Source organism: Carcharhinus amblyrhynchos, chromosome 5, assembly GCF_965287045.1.
Source record: "Carcharhinus amblyrhynchos chromosome 5, sCarAmb.v2.hapA, whole genome shotgun sequence".
In the NCBI taxonomy this organism is placed as follows: domain Eukaryota; kingdom Metazoa; phylum Chordata; class Chondrichthyes; order Carcharhiniformes; family Carcharhinidae; genus Carcharhinus; species Carcharhinus amblyrhynchos.
In genome coordinates, this window is record NC_137328.1 from 101,795,117 (window position 1) to 101,815,740 (window position 20,624).

Genomic DNA, 20,624 nt, shown 5'->3' on the forward strand with positions numbered 1-20,624 from the left:
TTTCTCTGTGTATAGTCTCACTGAAAAGCAGACCTTCCCAAATCACAGCCACAGCCTGATGTCTATTCTTCCAGGATAGGAAGCATGATTAGCAGTGGCAGAAGCAGGTACAATTACCATATTTAAAAGACATTTGGACAGGTACATCGATGGGGAAGGTTTCAAGCGATAGGGGCCAAACATAGGCAAATGGGACTAGTTCTGTTTAGGAAACCTGGTCGGCATGGATCATTGGGCTGAAGGGCATGTTTCCGTGCTGTATAACACTATGACTCTACGGTCTCAGATGTTGCATATTTATTCCTAATTGAATCAGACGGTTATCTTACAGTGTCTGTAAGCGTTGTTGATTAGATCAGTTTACAAAAGTCTGTCTGCTTCTTGGAAGGTCTCTTGCTGGGTGCTATATTCTACTGTGGCTGTTGTGTTTGGAGGAGCTAGTTTACTTTTAAGACCAATTGCAAAGTTATTGTATTTTAAACAGAGCAATATCAATCTGATACAGAGGATTTGCAGTGGGCAATACTGAAAAGAAAACTATACAAAATGCGTATAACCCAAATGGATTACAATCATCAGCATTTACAAGGCGGGCTAGATAAAATATTCTTGCACGTTTAATTATGATTGGTACACAGGGATTAAAGTCAAATATATTGTATTAGTTCCAAAACTAATCATCCACTAACAGAAGTTAAACCTAATACAAAAAGTACATGTAGATTCTTCAATCTGCATTAGAACAAAGCTAAACTGGTAACACCTACATGGGGAAGAAAGCAGTTCTGTTTCAGTGAAATTTTCTAGTTTTGAAAATTGAAAAAGCTTCTTCTATTGTATCTAAACTATAAATGATAAGTACAAGGGGGTCATCACATCATTTCATTGAACCATATAATACTGTCATTCTTATATCTCTTTGTAATTCACATTAACAAGGGCTTACTATTCATTTTATGAGCTTAAGAGGTTTTGGTGCAGGATTCAATTGGCTCTCCATTATCATATAGTAACATTAAGGTGCTTAACCTGAGAGAATGACTGTGCAGAGGTGACGGATCTGACACAGCGTGCTTCCAAATCATCATAAGGTTTTATATGCAGTGCAGTTTCACTTGGCAAGCTCTTCATCCCTTCCTTGTCATAAACAAAAATACATCAAAGAAGTACTGCAAATAGTTTATTACAAACAACATGAACATTCTAAAGTTTGGAAAATGGGGCAGCCATTCTGGAATCAGGAGACAACTGGATTACAATTACCACCACCGTGGATGCCAGCTTGGTTTAATTACATTCAACCTGAACACACGCCTTCTGTTGCAGTGACTCCTGCAGCTGACCCAGCATAACCCTGACTGGACAGCGGCCTCTATCCATAGACATCCTGGCACAAACATCTGGCCACTGTCCTAAGTGGGATGGGAATCCCAGAGGCAGTTTCTGAATAGACTGCCTCCAGGAAGAGTGTACGCACTGATTATTTGTACATTTCCATAAACTGTTGACAGTAAGTCAATATCTAAAGATTCAACTTGCGAGTGCAATTGATCGCTTTGACCAACATATGGGTTTCTCAAAAAAAGATCTCCAGATAGTTAGTTATAAGCTATCTTATGTTGCGCGTGTACCTGAGATTTGTCACAGCCATTTCCCCAATTCCTGGGCACAGATAAAGGCTGCAAAAAAACGCTGCAAAATAAAATTGCTAATTAGCCTGACAGCAGAAAAACAGTGAAGGGGCTGGAAACATGGACACAGGGTGACTATAAAAGATGCCATTTCACATTGTGATTCTGCCAGAAAAGAAAATCCTGCCTAATTGAAATAATATTAATAGAAAGAGATAAATCAGTTGCTGAGCGCAAGCACTTGTACCTGTTTCACTCCAACACTTTTGGAACAGTTTTGAATATTCTATTATAGAAAGAATATTATTAAACTAGAAAAAGTGCAGAAAAGATTTACTAGGATGCTACTGGGACTTGATGGTTTGAGTTATAAGGATAGACTTGGATTTTTTTTTCCCCTGGAGCGTAGGAGGCTCAGTGGTGATCTTATAGAGGTCTATAAAATAATGAGGGGTATAGATGAGGTAGATAGTCAACATCTTTCCCCAAGGTATTGGAGTCCAAAACTAGAGGGAATAGGTTTAAGGTGAGAGGGGAGAGATACAAAAGGGTCCAGAGGGGCAATTTTTTTCCACACAGAGGGTGGTGAGTGTCTGGAACAAGCTGCCAGAGACAGTAGTAGAAGCAGATACAATTTAGCATTTAGACAGTTACATGGCTAAGATGGGCATAGAGGGATATGGGCCAAATGCGGGCAATTGGGACTAGCTTAGTCGTAAAAACTGGGCAGCATGGACAAGTTGGACCGAAAGGCCAGTTTCCATGCAGTGAACCACTATGACTCTATGACACTGAAGGTACATAAGATACCTCACATCAGTGGTTAAAGTGCATTTGCTATTGAAGAAGTACTCAATGCCCTAGATGTGTAATTTTGTCCTCGCTCAGGATTTCTGGCATCAACACGGGTAACATTTAATGCTGTCAGCAGTTCTGGGAACTGATGTATCTCAAACAACGCCAAGCCACTTGATAAACACTGCCAAAGGAAAACCTGAGCCAACCTTTAGAAACCAAACCAGAATCGGGCTTCAGAAAAGTTAGACATTTGAAGGTTCCTTTCAAAAGGACAAAGAAAATTACAGCACAGGAACAGGCCCTTTGGCCCTCCAAGCCTGCACGACCATGTTGCCCGACTGAATGGGAACCCCCTACCCTTCTGGGGATCATATCCCTCTATTGTCATCCTATTTATGTATTTGCCCAGACACCCCTTAAAAGTTACCTTTCCATCTTTAGGTCAGCTTTGCTTCCCTCCTATAAGGCAGGCAACAACATCAAATTCTTTTTGTCTCACACTTTCACTTAGCCAACATTTCCTTCATGCATCAATAATCAGTCATCTCTTGGAATTGTCTTTTTTTTAAAGTCACTTTTGTTTGAGTACATCTTGTTCAAAAACAGAACAAAAAAGATTATCCCCCAAGTTTTTGGTGCTCGAGTTTAGTTTTCTCAAATACTGCCATTACCACAGGATCAGAATTTTCCTGAACCTTCAAATGAGGCTTCAATGAATTTTTCCTGAGTTGCTAAAATTATTTTCTGTTCTGAACTTTTCACTCACATTTAGTCTGCACAATAAAGCCTTTAGCTTGCCATTCTCAGGTTGCAGCCAAATATTTTCTGGCTTAAAAGTTCAGACATTCTGCCTTCATTTCACGGAGATTAGGTTTGCTTACTGATTTTTGAGTTGCCTTATATTTCCTGATGAAGTAAATGAGGCCTTTGAAAATTTTGCCACCTACTCCAAATGGTTTGTCTTTTCACACCTATAGTGATGTCCTTTAGCGACATCAGAATGTCTGTGGAAACTGACACTGTGCTTTCAGATGACAACTCCTGCCCTCCCTCCCCATTATTGTTAAATTATCAGATTGTTTATCTGGTATGAAGTACTAAAGGTGCAGAAACTTCCTCAAATTGCTCAATACTGGAAAGCCTGAAGCCATAGAATTTGGTCACTGATGGCCATGCCTCGGTTTCCTAGGCCCTAAGCTCTGGCATACAATGGCGACTCCTCTCCATCTCTCCAAGTCCCTTTCGTCCTTTAAGACTGCATGAAACCCATCTCTTTGACCAAGCTTTTTGTCATATGACCCAATAGCATCTTTGCAGTTTGGTGTTTTATCTGTTTCTACAGTGCGCCTTGGGACATTTTATTACTTTAAAGGTGCTACAAAAATAAAAGTTATTGTTGTTTTCTAACTGGCATCGACAATCTGCAACTTCAGGTCCATTTCTTGTTCTGAAAGGGGTGGACTAGAAATACAGCAAAACCTTTGCAGCTGTTGCAGCTCTGTCATCTCCTGGCACCCCCTCACTCCTGAAGCTATGATGTGCAGTTAGTTTACCATTGCGGGTATGGTGTTTATGTTACTGGACTAGTAATCCAAAGGCCTGCACTAATGAACTGGAGACATGAGTTTGAAATCTCCAGGGTAGCTGGGGAAGTTAAATTCAGTTCATTAAATATAAAAACCGTAATCAGTCATGGTGACCACCATTTGATGGAGAACCCGTTTGGTCCTTTAGGGAGGGCTATTTGCCGTCCTTGCCCAATCCAGCTGATGTGCGACTGCAAACCTGCTGCTAACTGTTCACTGAACTGGCTTAACAAGCCACACAATTGTATTCAAAGTGGCTCATTAACACCTACTTAAAGGCAATTAAAGGTGGCCTTGCCTTGCCAGCGACTCCCACATCCTGTGACTGAATGAAAACAAAACGGCTGTGTCTTGGTGCCGGTGAGGCTGGCAAGATTTTTTAAATTTTACTAATTTGTGGAGACATGGGCGTTGCTGGCTGGCCAGCGTTTATTGCCCATCCCTTGTTGTGCTTGGAGGGCAGTTGGAAGTCAACCACATTGCCGTGGCTCTGGAGTCACATGTAGGCCAGACCAGGCAAGGACCAGGCCAAATGATGACCATTGTCGGAAAAACCCATCTGGTTCACTAATGACCTTTAGGGATTTGAGTTAAAAGGATAGACTTGGATTTTTTTCCCCCCCTGGAGCATAGGAGGCTTGGTGGTGATCTTATAGAGGTCTATAAAATAATGATTTCCTTCCCTAAAGGTCATTAGTGAACCAGATGGGTTTTTCCGACAATGGTCATCAGTAGATTCTTAATTCCAGATTTAAAAAAAATATTTTCAAATTCCACAATCTGTCATGGTGGGATTCGAACCTGGGTCCCCAGAACATTAGCCCAGTTTCTGGATTAATGGTCTAGCAATAATATCACTAGGCCACTGCCTCCCTGAGAGATGCATGGAGGAACCTGGCTGTTTTACCAGTGCCTTAACAGAGCTTTAAAGGCAAAATGAACACAATGGCTTGGATTTTCCACTCCATTTTCCATTGGGTGGGATTGATGATGGGAGCAGAAAATCTCGCAAGAATTCCTAAATTGCGTTCCGCGCTGAAGTAATTGCGTGACACCATTGTCCCTTCCCCCCCCCGTCCCCATCAGTGATGGGATGCGTTTCCTGATGTTCAACATCTGCAACATTTGAATTAATTAGCATCTAATTATCAGGCCTGTATGCTCAAATCATTCCCCCTGCCCCTGGTCAGGAAATCCATTCATGGCAGCATGAGTGCAGAACGGCATGATTCATGACTGGCCTCTGAAGGTGGGTGCCTGGCGAGCAGACCTCCCGGGGGAGTTCAGGTGAGCACCATGCCTGGGCACTGCTGCCTGGCACTGGGTGGGTGGGGAAATGGGTGATGATGGTGGTTCCAGACCTTTTAAAAAAATGCACCCAATCTTTGAGGGACTAAAAACCAAATTACCTGTGTTACATCGTGGGACCTGCCACCTTCTTACTGTGTGTATGGGACCACATGGCAGAGAAAGCCATCATTGCTGTTCGTGGCTCAGCGCTGCTTTTCTCGTCCTTTGCCGATTTCAGGGAAAATTCCGCCCAATATTTTCACATTTGTGAGCCCAGTATAAGATTACATTTCACAGCTGTCTGAAACGCTACAGGAGGGAGAGACTCCAGAATTGCAGAGGCAGCTGTTATATTTTGTACTCGAAATGTGTGATCTGGCTGCACTTCATGATACACAAACAGAACAAGGTCTCACGACCAACTGCTCTGCTAGCCCGCACACAGTCCCCCACCCCTCCTCCCCACGATCCCACTCCATTGGAATTTCAGTCAGCTAGGGCTGAGTAACATGATTGCTAAAAACCTGAAGCCAAAAGTTTGCTCCAGTCGTATCGGGCACTAGCAAGCGAAGCACATCCCAACAGCAAGCCGCAGCACAGAGTATGCTATGAATTATGAATTGAAACAGCATATGTTCAAGATTATTCCACATTATGGCAATGATGCACTGACTTATCTTGCCAAACGAATGAATGACATTTTTATTGCTGAAGAAAAATTGACAGCACTGACCTGACACTTCAGGCTTTGGACGCACAGTGTTCATCAGAAATATTAAAAGGCACTTGCATGTTTTGGCAGTCAAATCCTAGTGCCTCAGCACAAACACAATTACCTGCTTTAAATGGCAGATATCAGTACTAACATGGACATTATTAGATTTAAATAATTTTGACTCCTAGGCCCATGGCCCCCAAACCCCAGTCTTGACAGGGTCACACTTTGGGTCTTCATTCGGAAAATGAAGTGGCACCGCATTCGCCTGATAGTGTTGAAGTCTTGTGAGCAACTTCTCAACGATGTCGGGACGATGGTCTGAAAGATCACATCTCTCCTCTGGATCATTCATGATGTTAAAAAGCCAGACGTTTTTCTTTGGCGAATCAGGTGACTGTGGCTGCACTTGTTTGGACAGTGATGGCGGTGGGAACCAGCAACTGCAGCCTACAGTAAACAGAACAAATTTTCCGTTAGTACGGTCTAAACCTTCACTCGTATCACAGCATCATATCACATATCAACAGGCTGGGATCCTGTGAAGACAAATGGTGGCATGCCTTATACAAACAAGAACAGCTGCTGAGGGAAATAAAAACATTACCCATATGCTGAGGAGTGCAAAGTTAACTTGTCACAACACATAGTCCACACAGGAACACCATTGTAATCATCAGCAGATTGTTCTCCCTGCTCAATAAACATAATAATCATAATGCAATAGTTAATCCGCCTGAGTAAATGTCACAATATTAAAAAGACACAAAGTGAACTTACATTTGCCAATGGGAAAATCTGCATCAGCAGTAATGTGTGGGGGACATGCACTGATACAGACAGGCCTGATATTTGCAGGATACCCTCCAACATTTTACAGCCAGTGAGGTTCAGTGAAGGTACATCAATTTGGCAATGTAGTTGACACATCCCAATCACCTGAACTGTAATAACTGGAACGATCAGAGATTATTTCACTTGGAAGTTTACTGCCGGCCAACTTACTCAAAGCCTCAAAAAAAATGCTAATTAAATTTGTGTCAGGTGCTTTTGTAAACCAAATAGGATGGCTGTTTGCTTCTTCAACTGCCAAGCGTTTTCATTACCAGTAAGGTGATGATACTGTACTTTTAAGAAATGTATTTGGGTCATGTTTCTTGTACAGGATTTGTTTTATTATTGGTGCTGTTTGTATCCAGCAGCCCCTCTTGTTACTGCAGCAGCGTAATTGAACTTAATTGCTAAAATGTTTGTTTTAATCTGGACTAATGCAGGGTTGTTGTTATCGTGTTTTCCCCTGGCGTTTTTCAGAGTGGGATTTGATTAGGTTTTAACAGGAAAAGTCAGATGTCAGTGTGGGGCTAGACTCAGAGAGAAATCCAGTTCACTTGCTGCTTGGGAGCTGTATAGAGAAGTAGCTCTTTCTTTTTCTGAAGTTTGAAGGCTGGCATTTGCTGGAAACCAGGTCTAGGATGTTTTGCTGTTTGAGGATATATTGTACTCTGGAAACAGCTGTATGGGAGTCAGAAGGCAGAATCTGTCCAGAGTAGCTGAAAGGCTAAAAATCTGAAAATCCAACCAGTATGTCAGCATATCTGTTTTTGGTGCTAATTGGTTCTGAAAAAGGATGTATGCCTATAGGGATATCGCTTAATTAGAACTATAGAGATGGATAGCTATTAAGGATTATACATTGTCATGTTTAAATATTTTAATAGGTAAGTTACGCTAATTCTTTTTGTTATATTCTAACTATTTTCTTAAATAAAGTTTCTTTTAATATAAAGCTTCCTAGTGGGTCAATTGAATATTGCCTACGCTCGCACTAATGCCAAAATCAAATAAAGTTGGGTCTAGGCTAACTTCATAGTATACCTTGGAGTTTCTGATCTGGTCCCAAAAACTAACGGTAACTAATATTTATACAGTACCTTTAATGTACTAAAAGCTCCCAAGAAAGTTCACAGAAGAATTATAAAAAAAGTTATAATATCAAGCGACATAGGGAGATATTGGGTTAGATGGCCAAGAGATTTGAGAAAGAAATGAGTTTTAACGAGTGCTTAGGGAGAGACTGAAAGGCACAGAGAGGAAATTTCAGAGGTTTAGGTTTATTCTACTCTCCTATGCCTCCTGCAACAACACCTCCCAACTTCAACTGCCTAGAAAAAGATAAGAGCAGGAAATGGGAACACCATTACCTGCAACTTCTCACATCACCTTCATTTCATACTATGTCACTGTCCCTTCACTATCCCTGGATCAAAGTCCTGAAATTCCCTATCTAACAGCAGGAGGGGAGTACGTTCATCATCTGGGCTGCAGAGGTATCTCACCATCTTCTGGCAACTGAGAATGGGCAATAGTTGCTGGTACTGCCAGCAACCTCCACATCCCTGAAAGACATGAAAAACACAGTTCCAGCAGCAAGGCTAGTAAATTATAGCGAGAGTGCAGATGACGTTGTCTATCCTTACCAGGATATCCAGTTAATAGTTTCCATCTCCTATATCGGATTGCGGCATGGACTGACACATTAAAGATGGAATTCTGCCACTTATTGTGATATACACAAGTTGTAGCATTTTCACTGGGCACAACAGGACCTATAGGACGAACACAAGATGAGAACAGATCAAACTGAGAATGAAAACCTCATAGGAACTTCTCTTACTAACATTTCACTTTAAATACTAACCAAAGAAACACTGTCCATGGCAATGAAATGTACACAGATGGGATGGCTAATGGAAGGAACTGAACTGGCACACAATACAATGCATAAATGTTACAGACAAGAATGAGTTATATGAGCTGAATCATGAGTGATTCAATTTATTTTTCCACTCTCTTGGCTTGCATCCCACTTAGAACGTGTCTTGGGAGTTATTTTTCTTCAATGAAATTACTATTTTCCTTTTTTTCTTTAAGTATCGTATGGTATGTGAGTTTGCAGAGTTCACGTAAAGGCACCTGCTGTACCTTAACCAAATCATCCATAGTATCACCCCTGCTTCCCATCTTCTGAGCTACAATCTGCAAGTTCTTACAGCAGTGACTTTGCTTCAACAATACTTCATTGGTCATAAAGCAGTCGCTGATATCCTGACAGGCAAAGGGAGAGCTGTCTCACTGACCAGTCAAACACCAACCTGACAGAGTCCTATTCTGGAATCATAGCTTACAAACAATCATAGAAATCTATATAGTGCAGAAGCATGCCATTCAGCCCATCAAGTCTGCACTGACCACAGTTCCACCTAGGCCTCATTCCTGTAACCCTACATATATACTCTGCGGATTCCTCAGATACTAGGGTCAATTTGACATGGCCAATCAACCTAACCCGCACATACTTTGACCAACGTTCCAGACATCACTATCACATCACTGGGTATGTCCTGTCCCAGAGGTGGTGGCATAGTGCATACATTTGAGAGGTAGTTGACCTGGGAGACCTCATTATACACAGCACTCCAGAAGTGGTCTCACCAACAGCCTGTGCAACTTTAACAAACCTTCCCTACTTTTACATTCCCGCCCCTTGCAATAAATGCCAACATTCCATTTGCCTTCCCAATCATTTACTGTACCCGCAGACTAACTTTTTGAAATTCATGACACCCAGATCCCTCTATACAGTAAGAGTTCCGTAGTCTTTCTCCATTTAAATACACAGCTTTCCTATTCCTCCTGCATAAATTAACATTATATAATGTGAATAAATGTGTATAAATTCACATTATATTCCATCCGCCAACTTGTTGCCTATCTTAGCCTATCTAAATCTCTTTGCAGACTCTATGTCCTCTTCACATCTCACTCTCTTACCCTATCTTTGCATCATCAGTGAATAATCAGTGACAAAGATGTGAGGGTTAGGTGGATTGGGCAATGCTAAACTGTCCATTAGTGTCAGGGGGATTAGCAAGGGTAAATATATGGGGTTACAGGGATAGGGCCTGGGTGGAATCGTTATCGATGCAGACTCAATGGGCCAAATGGCCTCCTTCTGCACTGTAGGGATTCTATGATTCTATGACTAGTTAACAGGAGATGTGAAGCAATGTGCTTGGGATTGTTGTGACGTTAGATTTAATATTGAGCACAGGGAAACATTAGTAACCTCAAGAAAAAAAAGTGGATGAAGTGATTTACCATTGAATGAAATGAATGTTCTAAGGCCAAAAATAATAATCCCTTGCTTTAGAAGAGGAAGCGGTGGAGCCATGAAAAGGATACTCGGGAAGATTAGGCAGGAGACATGAGGTAGAATATGTGAAAAGCAGAAAAGATGTAGAACGGAATGTTATTGTAATGGGGAAAATAACCAGCAATGTTGCAATGGGTCAATGAGGACATGAAGGACGTCAGAGTAAGATTGTGTGAAACGCACACACACACACAAATATACACAACATGCAGAGACAAACACACACACATGCACACATATACACAACATGCAGAGATAAACACACACACACACACAAATATACACAACATGCAGAGACACACACACGCACACACATATGCAGAGACACAGACACACACACGCACACACATATGCAGAGACACAGACACACACACACACACACATATGCAGAGACACAGACACAGACACACACACACACACACACACACAGACACACACAGACACCCCTGAAAAATGCTGACCAAGTCTACGTTTTATTGTTTCTACACATTTCAGACAGCCTAGCTTTTTCCTTCACCAGCAATGCTCCCCAAGGCGTTTTCAAACTGATCTGTTTAAGATATTAGCTGTTGAAAGCAGTGAGCTCAATACCTTGGGAAAAGGGAAGTTACATTATGGAACACATTATCCAGTGTGTGACTGTTGGAAGAATCATCTTACATTAAGTGTTTTGGCAGCTTGCAAGATAGGAACACAATGATTTCAATCATACAGTATTTTGCTAAGTGGGAATTTGCCTTTTTAATGTAACAAAGATTAATGACAATAACACGCAGAATGTTTCTTTCTGGTGTATATTAGAGGGACAGATGATTTTTTTTTTCTGGAAAATGCTACATGCCCTTTTTTAAAAAATTTGCAGCCACAAATTATTTAACACTCCACACCTGTAAAATTCATTCTACAAATCTGTTTGAAATTAAACACTTTGCTTCAAGTGCTCCGGACCAAGTTTGATCCCAGTGTTGTCATATGTTAACTGATCTTGCTCAAAGAGATGTCTAACAGCTGGAATGGTCTCAGCACCTCGAGATGATGAAGGAGTCACTGTCCACCAGCGGTTCCCATTTCTGACTATAGCTCGGATCATTAGACAGCACAGTGCACATGTGGGTGTCACATAAATACCAGACGGAGTTTAACTGTGAAGCTCCTATAGTCAAATAGCTGTTTGACAATAACAAAAGTGGACTGATTTTAACTCTGGATACTATCCGGATGGGTGATGGGGGTGGGAAGAGAGGAATGGGTCCAATGGGACAGCCTTTATCATATTGCTAGTTTCAGACAGGCTTCATCTCAATATTAATGATGGGCTATCAGCTTGAATGGGTTGGCAATGGGTAACCTACTCGCTTGCATCAATACAGCTCCTTATACATAGAATCCCTACAGTGCAGAAAGAGACCATTCAGCCCATTGAATCTACATCGACTATCCCAAAAAGCATCTTACCCAGGTCCTAGCCTCATAACGTTATGTACTTACCCCACTGACTCCCCCTGCCCTACATCTTTTGAGGGGGGGGCAGGTGCGGTGGTTCTTTCAGGCTTACACATCTTGGGACACTAAGGCACAACTTAGCATGGCCAATCCACCTAACCTGCATATCTTTGGAGTGTGGGAGGAAACTAACACAGATACAGGGAGAAAGTGCAAATGCCACACAGACTGAGGCAGGAATTGAATCCGGATCCCTGGGGCTGTGAGGCAGCAGTGCTAACCACTGTGCTACCGCGTATAAGTGTAGGAAACGTCAACCAACCCAAGGCATTTCGCAGCAGCCTTGTCAGACCAAATAATCATAGAATCTCTACAGTGCAGAAGGAGGCCATTTAGCCCATTGAGCCTGCACTGGCCACAATCCCACCCAGGCCCTTCCCCGTAACCCCACCCTGCTAATCCCCCTGATGCAGCACTCCACAGCAACTGGTGGATTTCTTTTCTTTTCCTTCCCTTCCCTTCCTCAGAATGCAACCACAAAGCAAGAAACATAGGACAAAGGTGAGGGACGGAGGCTTTAGAGGGGGGAGGTGGGGATGTGAGGAAAAGCTCTTTTACCCAAAGGGTGGTGACGGTCTGGAATGCACTGCCTGGGAGGGTGGTAGACATGGGTTGCCTCATATCCTTTATCTGGATGAGCACTTGGCACATCACATTCAGGGCTCTAGGCCAAGTGCTGGCAAATGGGATTAGGCAGAAGTTCAGATGTTTCTAATGTGTTGGTGCGATGGGCCAAAGGGCCTCTTCTGCACTCTATGATTCTATGAAACCCGTAACAAGGTGGAAGGCAGTTGCTGGGACACAGGGGATGTGAGGGGAAAACGGCACACAGGTAGCAAAGGCACAATATACATTTTCTTCAACAAGCACTTGTTCCAACAACCCTGGGACAGAAAGCAATGGTTAATTCTGCAGCTGAACACTTCCACATAAAGAACGCTGTTAGGAGACACTAGGAGACAGTCCCAAGGGCAGGAAGCATTCGTAAAGTTCTGCCGCTGGTACACAATCTTGAGTAATAAGGAGAGGAGTCAATCAACGGACGTCTGGCTGAAACACATCGCCTTGTGTTGCCTTAAGAGTGAGGAAGTCACGCAGCACCTCAGCAGTCCTGCCACAAGCCTCGCAATGAGGCCGGGACACCATACTAGTTTTGGAAATAAATTGGCAGGGTGGCGTCGTACAGCACAGTAGCATTCCATCAGTGTAAAGTTTAATGATCTAAAACAGCCTGGCAATAAACTTCAAACTCAGCTGGAGCCATAGGTTACTTGCCAAGAAAAACAGCAGAGTATGGGAGGGCGGAAGGAGCGATCATTACAAATACATTAACCGTCACTTGCTTGTTCCACTGATAGGTTACACAATGACAGTACTAATTCCGGTCAATGGGTTGCTGTCCTTGGCATCTTTTCTATGGTGGGTTTGTGGTCAATAAAGATGGAGTGTACAGAAAAGGTTTCTTTTTAAAAAATGATCGATTTAGCAGTTCAGCCTTATTGCCTGAACATCTGCAAAAAACATTTTTAAACAAAAAAATAGTGTATTCTACAGAAGTTTACACAATATTGTAATTTGTATTTTGCAGCTGAAGTTAAAGTTTATTTATTAGCATCTCAAGTAGGCTTACATTAACACTGCAATGAAGTTACTGTGACAATCCCCTAGTCACCACACACTGGCACCTGTTCAGGTACACAGAGAATTTAGCATGGCCAATGCAGCTAACTAGCCTGTCTTTCTCCAGAGGAAACCAGAGCATCCAGAAGAAACCCACGCAGACACGGGGAGAACGCACAGACAGTGACCCAGGCCGGGAATCGAACCCAGGTCCCTGGCATTGAGAGGTAGCAGTGCTAACCACTGTGCTACAGTGCTGCCCATTACATTCATCATTGTCTACTCTGAAATCTTACATTCCTAAATTCTGCCTTAAATGCAATTTACACATTCTTCTATAGTGTTAAGGATGTGTTGATGTGTAACAACAAGAATTAACAGCAAAACAACCAACATCTTAGTGGAGTGTAAAATGTTACGTTTCAGCTACACGACTATCAGTCTGCCTAATCCATAAATCTCCTCATAATACAAAGATGAGACTTTGAAAGTAATTTATTGAATAGAAGCACATCAGGGTGCCTCAAAGATGTGATCAGGCATTTAATAAGAAATTTGTATTTTTTCCCCACTCTTCTTCAGTATTTAGAATCCCTACAGTACAGCAGAGGTCATTCGACCCATTAAGTCTGCACCATTCCTCCGAAAATGCAGCCTACCCAAGGCCCAATCCACCCCCATATCCGTAACCCCATGCATTTTTCATGGCCAATCCACCTAACCTACACATCTTTAGATTGCGGGAAGAAAGTGGAACACCTGGAGGTAGCACACACAGGCACAGGGAGAATAGCACAGTGGGGCAGCACGGAGAACAGCGATTAGCACTGCAGCCTCACTGGGGACTCAGGTTCGATTCAGAGTCTACACGTTCTCGCTGTGTCTGCATGGTTTCCTCTGGGTGCTCTGGTTTCATCCCCCGGTTCAAAAGATGTGCTGGTTAGGTGTATTGGCCATGGTAAATTCTCCCTCAGTGTACCCGAACAGGCATCGGAGAGTGGCGACTGGGTGATTTTTTATAGTAACTTCATTGCAGTGTTAATGTAAGCCTACTTGTGATTATTTATAAATAAACTTTAAAACTTTGAACGTACAAGCTCCACACAGATAATCCCCCAAGGCCTGAATTGAACCCAGGTCCCTGGCACTGTGAGCCTTGTTCTTTTCCTCCCTACCCCTTTTCAGTACTGGATTGTTTAAGTACAATATACAAGTTCCAATAACATCTGGAAAAATGCAACCCAAATCACGTGAAGTATTGCCACAGAAACGTACAGAATCATTTCTGTAACCGCAGTAATTTTGGATTAAACAAAGCAAACCTCAGCATTTAAAAAAAAAATTGGTACAGAAAATTTTCTGAGCTTAAAATAACCCCTCAGCTGGAAAGCAAAATGGTTAATATTCCGATTTGCAATCGGTAGCCCCTAAGAAAAAGGGACAGCAGTAGGCCACACACCCCCTTTCGCCTGCTCAACCATTCAATTGTGGCTGATGAACCTCAACTCCACGTTACTGCTGTTTCATATCCCTTAACCCAATCTATCACTCTCAATGGTTGGAATTTGACCCCCGCCCCTCAGGAGATTGGGGGGGGGGGGGGGGGGGGGGGGGAGGGAGCTGGCATACAGGGAGGTGTACAATTGTCACCTACCCACCTCTGCTGAGATTTTACCCACAAAGAGCAGGCCTGTTCACCTGTGGGCCACTTGAGGCCCTTAAGTGGCCAATTAATTCACTACTTAGGAGAACTGCACTCTTTTAGTTCACATACTTCTCAGTAATTTACAGATCCTAACCAAAAGTTTGAGGGCCGTACTGAAGTGAACCTGGGGGTCCTTTTTCTTTAGAAAAGGAAACTGCTGCCAGGTCTTAAATATCCTCCGTTCCAGGCAAATTAGATTGAAAACCAATCTTCTCTGCAATGGATTCTTGCTAGATCTTGAGTTCTCACAATCACTAGACAAATTTGTAGATTTTTAAGCTACGTTTATTGATTTAAACAGTTAAAATATTCACATAATGCAAATCTCTTACTCAATTATTGTAAAGGTGCTGAAAATTCTAAGCTTTTGGCTGAAGGCGAACGAGGGGTCACGTTCCCTGAAGTTGGCACCTTTACTGCACACCAGGCTGTGGCTGGGGTCTTCCAGACCCACATCCACTGAGGCTGGCTCAGAAAATTCGGAGAGGCGGCCATGCGTCCATCGACTTTGGGTGGGAATTTCCACCTTAGATCCCACCCTGTGTGATGCACCGAATACTGAACTTGCTGGAACGCATGCAATCAGCTCCAATTAATATGCAGAGTCAGTGAAACCCCCACCACCCCCTCCTCTCCAGCTGAAAGCTCTCTCCTTCTGGCTCTAAGACAGAAAATGCTGGAATATCTCAGCATCTGTAGAGAGAATAGAGCCAACATTTCAAGTCTGGAAACATCAGAGCTGTCAAAAGATCATCCAGACTTGAAACATTTGCTTTATCCTCTCTCGATGTGGAGTTGCCGGCATTGGGCTGGGGTAGACACAGTAAGAAGTCTCACAACACCAAGGTAAAGTCCAATCGATATTCTTTCCCCATAGATGCTGTCAGACCTGCTGAGATTTTCCAGCATTTTCTGTTGTTGATTCAGATTCCAGCATCTGCAATATTTTGATTTTATCTTCTGTCTCTGATGCAATTCAGTGCTGTACCGAACATTAAATAGACAAATACAAGTGGTTGTGTGAGGGATGTGGAAAGGGGGAGAGGAGGGGAAAGGTTGGTGCAGGTAATAGTTGTTCCTCACCTGATAGGAACTTGGAGCAGAAGAGAATTCAGCTCTTTGAGCCTGCTCTACTATTCAATCAGATCATGGCTGATACCTTCCTGGTCTCAAATCCACCTCCCTACCTGTTCCCCATATCGCTTTAAACCATTTTTAAAATCAGAAATATATCTATCTCCTCCTTTAAACCATTTAACGATTCTGACTCCACTGTGCTACGAGGCAGTGAGTTCCACAAGTTCACCACCCTCAGTGAGAAGTAGTTCCTCCTCATCTGAGTTTTAAATCTATCACCTCTCAACCCGTACCTGTGACCTCTTGTTCGAGATTGCCCCAGTAAGGGGGAACATTTGATCAATGTTTACTTTCTCAATCCTCCTCAGTATTTTGTTTACCTCGATCGGATCCCCTCTGAGGGTCAATAAACTGCGATTGATAAAAGATGTGACTGGCAAGCGCCAATGTGTGGCAAAAGAGGACATTTTTTAAACCGTTTCCACCATGAAATGCTACTATTTGGAGCACAGAAGTAACCCCCATTAATTCTACACTGGCTTAATAAATGCACAAGTCTCTGTAGTTTACTATTCCATGCCTCTGTTTCTGTATTGCAGTTATAATTTGTATTCTAAAATCTATTTTTAACCTTCCCTCTTTAACGGAAAGCGCATGACTACCTCCGAACTGTTGTAAGCACCACAAATTCCTGTGATTTTGCAGGCAATATTCAGCAGCCCTTGATTCAATATTTCAGAAAGAAGTTGACAAGAAGTTTTTTTTTACACAGAGGGTGGTGGGGGCCTGGAATGCACTGCCAAATGAGGTGGTTGAGGCAGTTACATCAGCTACATTTAAACCTCATCTTGATAGGCATATGAACAAACGGGGACTAGAGGGAGATAAGCAGTTGGTTTAGATAGGTAAACTTGATCGGTGCAGGCTTGGAGGGCAGAAGGGCCTGTTCCTGTGCTGTACTGTTCTTTGAACTCTGAGGCTGATGCCTCAGCGCTCCTCGTTCTGTTGTTTTAACAATATCAAAAAAAAACTCCCCCTTGCACTTTTTCACTTCCTGAGACAGGCGGGTCTGACAGTGCACCTGATCCCAGCCAGGGTGTCCACTGACACCACTCTGTCAGCCAACGAGTTGGTTGTAAAGTAGGATGCACAGTAAACAGTCTGTGTTACAGCAAACAAAGTCAATTTATTAGCAAACAAAGAGCTGTCTACACAGTCAACCCAGAGAGTGCCTGCAAACTGTAGTGAATAGAACTCATGAGCAAAGTGATTACATCCTCCAAAAGAAGCAAGCTGATCTCTCCAGAAAAGTGCAACACTGATTACGTGAATAAAATCAAAACTAGTCACATAAAGCAGCTACTTATGGGGGGAAAGACCCAATCATCCCCATTCTGGCTGGAATAGTTATCATTTCACTAACTGTTAATTGCCCAAGAAATCATTTCAAATCAGTTCCATATTATAAAAGTGTACACACACACTGATACATGCACACGCACACACTGATACCCGCACGCACGTACACACACCGCACACCCTTTTGTATGCAGGAAGCAAGGATCTGTTTAAAAATTGAGCCAGTGTGGCAGAATAAGAGACCATCAATCCATTTGCATTCAATCTCATTTGATTGTATTGATGTTTGCCTCAGCTGTACAGAGAATGAAGGCAGTTGAGCACTTCAGGCTGACCTTCCTGCATACTTCATGCGATGGTTTGAATTCCTTGGCCTGTTTACTGTGGAAGCTCTGTCTAACCATCCTTTGACTTGTGACCCTAAGAGAAAACACTAAATTGGGGCAAGAAAGTGCAGAATGAATAAACCAGAAAGTACTTAAAGGATTCCAAGGGTGGAAGGAATAGAGGTAACTATTGCCGAAGGCTTGCTGTCTTTAACTGATCTATGAAAAAAGACAAGAAGCAATCCAGAGTAAGGATAATTCACTGGGGAAAGCCAACTTCAATGGGGCAAGAATGGATCTGGCCCAGATAAATGGAAATCAGATTAGCACAAAACCGTACTGAACATGGGCTGCCTTTAACGGAAGATAGTATTTTCCCATGAAGGGGAAAGTAAGGTAAAATATCCTGCATGTAGATGAGTTTTCCACTCTGTGCCCTTCCTGACTCCCAATAGCTCCGACTTGTGTTAGGCTATTTAACAATGTTGAGGAGAGCTCATCCATGTCACTGATGTCTACTCACATGTAATTTCCAACAATAGCTACTGCTGCAGATAGTCACTGCACCCCTACTGTTACCTAAGTGTTAAGTCAATACAGACTAGGGATCAAATCAAACCAATGCTCTATCTCAGCTGAGAGAGAGATTGTCTTCAGCTATGCAAGTAGAAGCATCTGCTTGCTATCTAGACAGCTTACAGCTGCCATAACAAGTCACTATTCCAGTTCCCAAGGTAGACCAGAGCTTTCTACATCACTAATGCTGAAGAATCAGAGAATGGTTACAGCACAGTTGTATGCTTTATTAACCATACTTAACCTGTCCCATCACAGTCAATGACTTATGCACATGTATACCCTTGTCTCAATGCTCCAGCACCCCCTTTACAATTGTTCCCATTATTTTGTATTGTTTTCTTGTATTCTTCCCACCAAAATGAATTACCTTGCACAGCGCTGCATTAAATTTCATCCCCACTTGTTCTCTCAGTCCAGAGAATACTACAATATCCACCTCCACGTTCATAATGCTTCCAACTTTTGTGTCAGCAGCAACTTTTGAAATTGTGACCTGTATATCAACATCTTCTCCAGATCATTAACAGACAGCAGGAAGAGCAGCGTCCCAACACTGATCCCTGGGGTCCCAACACTGATCCCTGGGAAACTTCCTTATTAACCTTCCAGCCATCTGAAAAAACCCATGCATCAATACCCTGTGGCCAGGATTTTTAAGATGGCGGTGTTTACCTGCTTACCGTCCAAGGAGTCGGTGGTGAATGCAACACCACCAATACTGCCTGCCTTGGAGCCATTTTTAAAATATATATTTATGGGATGTGGCTAGGCCAACATTTATTGCCCATCCCTAATTACCCTTGACAAGGTGGTGGGAAGCTGCCTTCTTGAACAGCTGCAGTCCTGTGGTCTGGATACACTCACTGTATTTCCCTGTGTTCAGTGACTGGGGATGGGACTTCCTTCCCTCAGTCAAGAGGGAGACCCGCCACAAAGAGCTGCTGGCAAATTTGATTGTCTGGATACGCTCTAATCCCAGCCGTACCAGATGCTGCAGTGGATATGACGGGGACTGCAAACAGCCCCCAGAGTCTGCAAGGACCCTTACTGGTCACTTAATGAGCTCAATTGGGACATCCTCATCAGAGTTCACATTCCCACCTATTCTACTGTCATCAATGGACCTGGAAATATTATATTTGGTCCCGATATCAATTGATATAGGTCGTGAATAACTGGAGCCCAAAGTACTGATTCTTCCAATACCCCATTAATCACAGCCTACCAACCTGAGAATGACCCATTTATTCCTACTCTGTGTTTATTTTATTAACCAATTCTCAATCCATCCCAGTATATTACTCTCAATCTAATGTGCTCTAATTATTTATTTAGATTTATACAATTTATACTCCAGGAGGAAAAAGAGTGCTGATCAATTGGTAGGTCGACTGACTGGCTGAGGTATGGCCATGGAGAAAGTAACAGGGAACTATCGGCTTCCCAAGATCCCAGATAATTTTTGATAAGGTGCAAGGACTGAATTTTTCGTTTTGTTGGCAGGGAACGGCTCCCTACATATGAATGTACGTCACTTCTACCACGTGTGAATGAGCCATGTTAAGAGCTCGACTAGTTATCATAAATCAGGTGTTAGGGTTAACACACCAATTATTCAACAAGAGCTGCCCAATCATGGAATCACACCTAACAGTGGATGTTTTGTTTTTGTTTCAGCATCGTCTGCACTCTGCCTCTTACAAACAACTCGAGGAACATGCTGTTTGATTTGATCAGCCAATCATTGGGATGTACAGCCATCGCACTGGCACTGAAACCCATACATGGGTTTTTCACAACTGCACAGTGGACAGAATGTTTATCAGTGGAAAGTACCACTCATATTGCCAAAGCATGGTAGCGGCATGAAACATCTGTTGTGGAAATCTTTAGGATTCTTTGCCTTTCCAGGGCAATTTGAAGTAGACGAGGCACTTATCAGGTCTAAAAGTAGCAGCCTTGGAGAACATCTCATTTCCTATTCCTTTCTCCAAAACAATGCCCTGGCCAGAGTGGACTTGCCAACCAATCTGCACCATTTTCTGCTCTGGTATGATAGGAATAGAAATTCTTTTGTATGTATTTCTTTCTAAAGAGAAAATAGGCCTGAGCACAGTTTTTTTACAGATGCTATTTGGGACTTCATGCATTGAGAAGGGATATGAAAAATATCCTGTGCTGTGGGCAAATCCGAATGGCCCTGGTCCTCCACTGAACCCAGG

General features: G+C 42.7%; 1 protein-coding gene across 1 annotated transcript in view; it reads right to left on the reverse strand.

The window, feature by feature from the left end:
• Window positions 1-595: 595 nt before the first annotated feature.
• Window positions 596-20,624, reverse strand: part of arsb (arylsulfatase B) — a 95,094-nt gene continuing 75,065 nt past the window's right edge. Inside the window, exons 7-8 of the mRNA XM_080189341.1 lie at window positions 8,498-8,626; window positions 596-6,470 (exon numbers count right to left, since the gene is read on the reverse strand). Of these exons, the coding sequence (XP_080045467.1) occupies window positions 6,205-6,470; window positions 8,498-8,626 (395 nt within the window). The 3' untranslated portion in view covers window positions 596-6,204. The remainder of the gene's footprint in view (window positions 6,471-8,497; window positions 8,627-20,624) is intronic.